At 36.1% G+C, this 6883-nt stretch overlaps 1 protein-coding gene across 3 annotated transcripts; it reads right to left on the bottom strand.

Annotated features, from left to right (window-relative positions):
- Window positions 1-318: 318 nt before the first annotated feature.
- On the bottom strand, window positions 319-6790 carry LOC107961635 (DNA cross-link repair protein SNM1). 3 transcript variants are annotated; one of them, XM_016897692.2, is made up of 10 exons: window positions 5913-6790; window positions 5621-5818; window positions 4676-5080; window positions 4304-4367; window positions 3130-3347; window positions 2916-3029; window positions 2406-2511; window positions 1957-2168; window positions 1190-1293; window positions 319-742 (listed from the first exon to the last, which is right to left on the bottom strand). In XM_016897692.2, exons 1-10 carry the CDS (start codon window positions 6609-6611, stop codon window positions 598-600), a joined length of 2265 nt encoding a protein of 754 aa, XP_016753181.1. In that variant the 5' UTR covers window positions 6612-6790; the 3' UTR covers window positions 319-597. The 3 variants fall into 3 exon arrangements, 2 of the variants coding, with proteins under 2 accessions (XP_016753181.1, XP_016753182.1); XM_016897693.1 differs by having other exon boundaries at window positions 3130-3287; window positions 5913-6773; XR_005928408.1 differs by lacking the exon at window positions 319-742 and having other exon boundaries at window positions 1185-1293; window positions 1957-2172; window positions 5913-6773.
- Between the last annotated feature and the right edge of the window lie 93 nt (window positions 6791-6883).

Here is a 6883-nt window from a genome sequence, read left to right as displayed (position 1 = left end):
AATGATAAAAATAAAATAAACTCTATTTTATTTTAAAGTGAACATAAATGTTAGCTTACCCATAGTGTATAAATACCATAAATCACAGTTGGTAATTGTTTATTTTATAGGTATCCATATTAGAAATCAAAACAGGCAATGCAATGCAATGCAATCATTCCATCTTAACAGAGATGGGAGTTTTCTAACTTTTACTGCCATTAAGTCAATGTTGTTTAAATTAAGCCAAATCAACCCGTTAGATTAATTTAATCTAAATTCGGTTGATATCAATTTGAATAGATTAATTAACCTGTGAATTAATATGGACAAATTAAATTGGCGATTAATTTTTTTCTATTTTTATAATAATTTATTTAATCAAATCAATTCTTGCATTTAAGCGTGTGATTCTTAAACTATATGACATGCTTAAATGTTTACAATTTAATGAGTTCAAGAAATAAATTAGCTTTACCTTGAACCATGCCTTGAAATCCAATAATAACACAAGGGTGAAATCGGATGTTCAACCCATTCCATCTCTGTAACTTGCAACTGCAGCAACCAGAGCAAAAGATATAGTGCTGCTACTTGAGAGATCAAGTAGAGAACAAATCAAGGTAGCAAATGGGATATCATTGCTTTAGCAGAATCTGGTCCCTCGTTATTTACACTTGGTATTATGTTTTCTGGAGATACAAGTTTCACAAATTCTCTGAGCTCAGTGAAGCTGCTATGCTCACTATATGGTACTTCGTACCTGGAAAATAGCATCAGTAAGTCTTTTCTCAAAATTTTAATCAGACCCTATATTTGGTCTGGCTCAGATTCATTTTATCTAAAGTACTCATATCCGATACACATCTTATGATCACACGAGTTAAAAGTATGATACTCTAAATATATGAAAAACTTTTAAAAATTAAGATTCGCATCCTAGTCCATTAACAAAGGTGACTCCATACATATCTCATGAAAAATTAGGTTAAACCTAAGGCTGAAATCAAACCCCATTGAAAACCTAAATTAATACCTGAAAGCCTCCAAATTGCTCAAATGTCACATAAAACACATGCCCCAGTGCAGCCTCTTTTATAAACAATTTTTTTTTAATTGAATATTCTTTCCAAGTAGAGAAAGCAAGCAGGTTAGGGCTTGGAAGATGAAATAGACTTCTTTTAAGAACAGATATGGATGAGAGAAATACCTTATGATGGTACCCTGCTGCCACCTTCTCCCTGGAGATTTCTTTTTTCCCTTAACAAAGGTCCAACCCGTGGGAGAGAAAGCAACTACTAGATTGAATCGACGCTGAGAAGAAGAAATATCCACGATCCATCAATAGTTGCATATGCATAAACATTACTAGTATAAAGAAAAACAAACATACTACATAAAAGCGTTGAAGGTAAAATGACTTCAAACAAAATTGAAAATGTATAGCATGTTTATGTAGTTGCAGCACCACTTGACATTCTCTGAAAACAACTATACTAGTAAGATTATTTAGAATAAAATAGATGACATTCTCCGAGTAAAGAGGATATCACAAATTCCCTCTACGTGGTAACGAAATACATTAAGAATCTATAATGTGTCTTTCAAAAGAAAGATCTATACTACTAATCTTCTAATTTCATTTCCTAATAAATGCGACGCTGACAATGAGAAACTAAGTAAGTACAAGGAGTATTAAACCATGTCACAAATAGTTCATTTATGCTAATCTTAAGTGGGTCATAGAATCTGATCCATCTTCTTCACCTTTCCTACTTTTGAGTTAAAAGTACAATATGACTTCATATATTAATTTCACAGAAGACAATCTCAACATATCCAGCTTTTCAGAAAGTTGATTTTTACACTACTTATTTTCAATGAAGTATTTCTCAGGGTATAGCAAACTCATTGTTCATTGATGTATATTTATCTTATGAAAGAAAAGAATAAGGTAAAATATTGCATGTTCCTCACCGCATAATGATTAGATATATGTTTCAGTCGTTTGAAGCTTGCAAGTGTCCACATAGGGACAACATGGATCTGGCTTTCCTGATCATTAGATGTGAACCACTGCATGTCTTCCTCGGAGAACCCCAAGCATTCCAATAGACGGAGCTTTGCTGCAGTGATGTAAACCTTTCGACGAAGGACACGTGCAACCTCCAAGAATAGCCTTTCCTTTCCTGTCTTATATAAGCGGAAACAGTTATAAGTGCAGACCTTTACTTAAAAATATTAAAATCAAATTTAGATTGGAAATCTCTTTGGAAGAGAAGGCTTAAGAAAGTTACAACTTTTAACTATAACGTTTAATGAACATAACAAAAATCATGGCAGCTTTTTGTTTCTCTTCAATATATATCCACCAGAGGGGAAGCATGTATTAGAGCAATTCAAAGAAAAGATAGTGGAAACTCTACCAATTGTATAGCTGCCAATTAGAAAAAGTGTCTTAGGATTGAACGCCTCTGCTTGGATTGCCTCAATGACAAACTGTATAACAGCTACTTGCTTCGGGAAGTCATACTGATAGACATCATGGCATAAGAATAAATTTCATTTAGTTGTGGATGACTAAACTATACAATTATACAAAGTGTACTTTTAAATTACATAAGGAGAAATCTATTCTGTGGAAAGTTAAAGAAAAACGTTTTAAATATAAAATCTTGCATTCGAAGATTCTATTTATAATCATGTCAACTCTAGACATAAAGAACTAAATGAGATTATGTTGGCATAAAGAACTTAATGACGAGACCGCCATAAGTTAATACATACATTATTTGTTCTACAGAACAGAAACAAATCTCAAACAAAAAATTATGAAATAATCGCCAAGATTAGTGCAGCCAGCTTATAAATACCAAACATATAAGTGAAACCAACTATTGTTTGAATGCAATGGAATTATTGACACGAAGCCTAACCTGAGGATTACAGTAAGTTGTATCAAGGATGAGAGTATGTATAGGACAAGCATGCAAAAGAGACAGGCCTCCCATTTCCTCACTATAGCGAAAATCTCCTGTGTGGAGAATAGCCTGAACATATAACAAAACAGAGTTAGTTTTGAGAGGAAAGAGAAGAAAAATCACATGCAAAATGATGATAGAGTGTCTGAGAATTCAGTGAAGACCACACCTTACCGTTAGGCGGTTCAAAGAGTATCATGATGGATCCTGGGCAGTGATTTGCATCCAAGCATGTTATGTAAATTCCAGAAATATTGATCTTTTCATTGAGGGGTAAAACTTGCAACATTGCCCATGGGATTCCAAGCTTCAAGTTTACAAGCCGTGCTGTGATTGAGGAGCAGTAAATTTTACCATGACTAAAAGACTTTGTTAAACCTTGATAATCTGCTAAGGAAAACGAAAGCAGATGAGTATGAACCAATAATTCAACTACTAAATTTTCACAGACAGTCAGGCTAAACGTGCAATTGCAGAGTGCCTCTGCAAGAAGGTATCAAATGCTTGTGGACCTACTTGGATTCAATGATGGAAGAGGGCAAAGGATGTAAAAGCATAACCGAATGCAATATCACAAGCTATTATTTAGGACCATAGGAACAGTGTCTCTAAATTACTGTTCCCACATATGATCGATTCTGGGCCCAAACTGCTACCAGATCATTATGCATGGAACAAAGAATAAAACAGTATAGCAATATAACCCAATTCAGGGTAATGGACTTGCCGCACTGTCAAATATAAAAACAGAACAGAATAATCATGGATCTGTCCGCACATCAAAGCCAATATACAACAGTGAAAGGTAAATCATTATGGAAAAGATTCTCTTCAGTTAACTTTCACATCAGTAACGAATTTGACTCGTTTACAAAAAAATATACTATAGCAGGTCAGTCTACCCCAAGAGTTTAATTGGGTGTCACTTAGAGACTTGCATTGTTTGTTATTACAGAAATGATAATATAAAAGAAGACATAAAAATAAACACAGAATATAAGAATAAAGTTCTTATCGCTGCAGGTCTGAAACTATTATAAATTCAATTTTAGTTGGCAGGTCTCTGATGGGAATTTATATGAAAAAACAAAGCTGGCTATCTCAATATAAAAGTTTGAAAAGACCAAAAATAAATGACCACCAGAAGAATTGCGTGCATCATACTACATAAAACAAAATTGTAAAACATCGAAAGCCACTTAAGCATGCTATTCATCATATTTGAGTAAAGATATTGCAAAAAAAGGATATGTTGGAAGCTAAGCACCCTATCCTACCACTCGAATAGCATCCTGCTATGTATTTGAGAATATACTGAATGAGAAAATTGTTATTGAACTTACGGTCCATATGGAAGTGCGTGAGAAACCAGTGGGAACAATCTCCTCTAAGGTATTTGAAAGCATCCTGAAAATGTAAATTAGAATAAACTTAAGAAACACCAAAAAAGCATAGGTACCAAAATATGTTAGAGAAAAGTACTAATTTTATCTTCTAAAGCCTGGTTCAGTTAGGTATCAAATAGATCCATAAAAGGAAATATATAATTACAGCTGTACTTAATAAGTGCCAATACATAAGAAACCATGAAACATATAAGGTGCTTGCAAAACAGTGGAATAAAGAGAAATAATAGCTCATGCTGCTGGTAGAATTATTTGCTATTAAGAAGCATTAGCTGAAAGTTATTGTTATTAACAGATACGGCCCATTACCACTCGAAATGGTGTCCCAGGAATGCAACACCATGAAGGAATGTCTTTTAGTTTTCCATTTTTAACATTATTTTTCTGCACAGGTCTTCGACCAGAACTTGATTGTCCTTTGTCAGACCTATCCTGTCCTCTTGTTGGAGTGCAAACTTTCTTCCTATCAGAAACGTAGCCAGGAAAATAATCTGTAATTAACTTGTTTACAGCTGGTTTAGTAGTTTCATCGTCTGCAACATTAGAAAGCTCGGTTTGCATCTTTCTTTTGTTGCTTTTGGCTGATCCTTTTTCATGTCTGGGATGATCCATATGTGGCTCAGCTGCACGTAAGCCTTCTTTTCTGAGTTCACTAAGAGCATGCACAATCTTCTTCCTAGGGCCAAGTGCAGTAACACCTATGCTGAACAAATCCTGCAAAAAGAAGAAAAACGAGGAGAAGGGAGCTTCATCCAGTGAAACAAGCTCTGGCATGTGAAACTTATATGAAATAATAGGAAAAAGAAACATCTATGAAACAACAGCCAACACTACAACAGTACGACAATCTGGGACCTACAAGAAAGATGGCTTCATATTATTCAGAAATAATTAACTAGCTTCCGTGATTTTAGCACAGTACGAAATTTCTAGTCATAAATTTCATATTTTAGCAACTTCTCATGCTTATCGCAAATAGTTTTGTAACAATAATCTCTTTGTTAAATTACCACAATGATAATTTCCGATCCACAAAAATTCTGGTGATATCCACATTCCTAAACCATTTCCTATTCCCGGGTGATGGCATATTGGACCCTATGCCTGTTCTTAATTTTTCTATTATATGCTTATGCAGATATCAAACTTGAAAAGCTAAGTAAGAGGAGAATAATGAAAGTTTTCCAGAGCCGTAAAACATATGGAAGTACTATACTCAATACGAGTATCCAAGAGACAGTCTAAGCAGCATACCTCTTCGGTCAACCACTTTAGAGTGTCCCAATCAACCTCTTCTCGGACAAAAGCTGCGGCATATTTTGCTAAACCAAGACCACTTAACCAATTAACAACAGGGGAGACATCAACAACTTGTCGAGGAGACGAAAGGGGACCATCTACAACCTCAGGAAAGCTATGAAGCTCACTGTCAACACTAGAATGAACAACAACCTACGAATAATCACATGTACAACAGGAAGCCAATTACCACAAAGAAGAGCAAATAAGCATTACTATACCATAGGAAGATGAATATTGAACTTACTCTTGGAGGCGGATTCTCCACCTTGTCGAGACAACCATTGGTGTGAACTAGCCGCTGCTCTTCATTCAAATTCGTAATATCAACCCCACAAAGCGGACACGGAACTGAACCTTTGTCTTCACCATTTCTTTCATTTTCAACTCCATTGTCTTCTTCTTCTTCTCGAGACACTTCTTCTTCTTTTTCTTCCACCTCATCGCATAGCTTAAGTAACTCATCAAGCTCCTCATCTTCCTCGCAAACTTCACGGAATCCCTCGCTTAATTCTGATATCGGCCTTATCAATCTCCACTCTACTGAATTACACATATAACCTTTAGTCAATTCCAATGACTCCATTTTCTTCTCGTCACATTTTCCAGTATCAGATTCCTTATTTTGAGCAGAGGTTGAATCAAAACTAGAATCGATGCTGGAAGGTATTAAATCCAAGCCGCAAATATCGTGAAGATCGGGGAGATCATCGGATCGAGTTGCTGGAATGGCGGAAACGACGGCGTTTTCTTTCCCAGGGTTAGCGGAGTGCTTGCGTTTCTTGAAAGGAGGGTGGGGAGTGTTGGAAGGTTTAAGGGGGGTTTTGTGTGAGGTAGGTTTTAGGGAAGCTGAAAGGGTTTGAGTTGGGGGAATTTGAAAATCGTCGTCGTCGTCGTCGCCGGCAGCGGCGTAGATAAGCTGGGATGCAGTGGATCTTGAGAGCATTGCTCTATGTTGGGGAGAGGACTCAGCGGAGCGTGGCCGAAACGGTAGAGACTGGATTTGAGGAACTCGGGAAGGTTAGGATTTGAATTATTTTCACGGGGCACATTGGAGGGAAAACGGGGCATTCCCTTAAAGGAAAGAACCAAACAAAAATAAGATGGCTACTGCTAAGTCACCGTACCTACCCCATTCAACGTTTTAACTAAAATTTTAAAATATTAGGGGCATGTTTGGTTACAATCCAATTTTGTGGGCCTACCAGAAACCATAGT

The sequence above is a fragment of the Gossypium hirsutum genome, chromosome A06, assembly GCF_007990345.1.
Source record: "Gossypium hirsutum isolate 1008001.06 chromosome A06, Gossypium_hirsutum_v2.1, whole genome shotgun sequence".
Classification (NCBI taxonomy): domain Eukaryota; kingdom Viridiplantae; phylum Streptophyta; class Magnoliopsida; order Malvales; family Malvaceae; genus Gossypium; species Gossypium hirsutum.
Note: the sequence above shows the minus strand (reverse complement) of the source record. Positions and strands in the feature narration are given on the sequence as shown.

Excerpts from the sequence above, each read along its gene's own strand:
- LOC107961635 (XM_016897692.2), bottom strand. The coding sequence starts at position 6,611 with ATGCTCTCAAGATCCACTGCATCCCAGCTTATCTACGCCGCTGCCGGC. Across the intron at positions 2,512-2,915 it reads CAACTTACTGTAATCCTCAG|TATGACTTCCCGAAGCAAGT; the intron begins GTTAGGCTTCGT and ends GATGTCTATCAG. Across the intron at positions 2,169-2,405 it reads AATTGGCAGCTATACAATTG|GAAAGGAAAGGCTATTCTTG; the intron begins GTAGAGTTTCCA and ends TATATAAGACAG.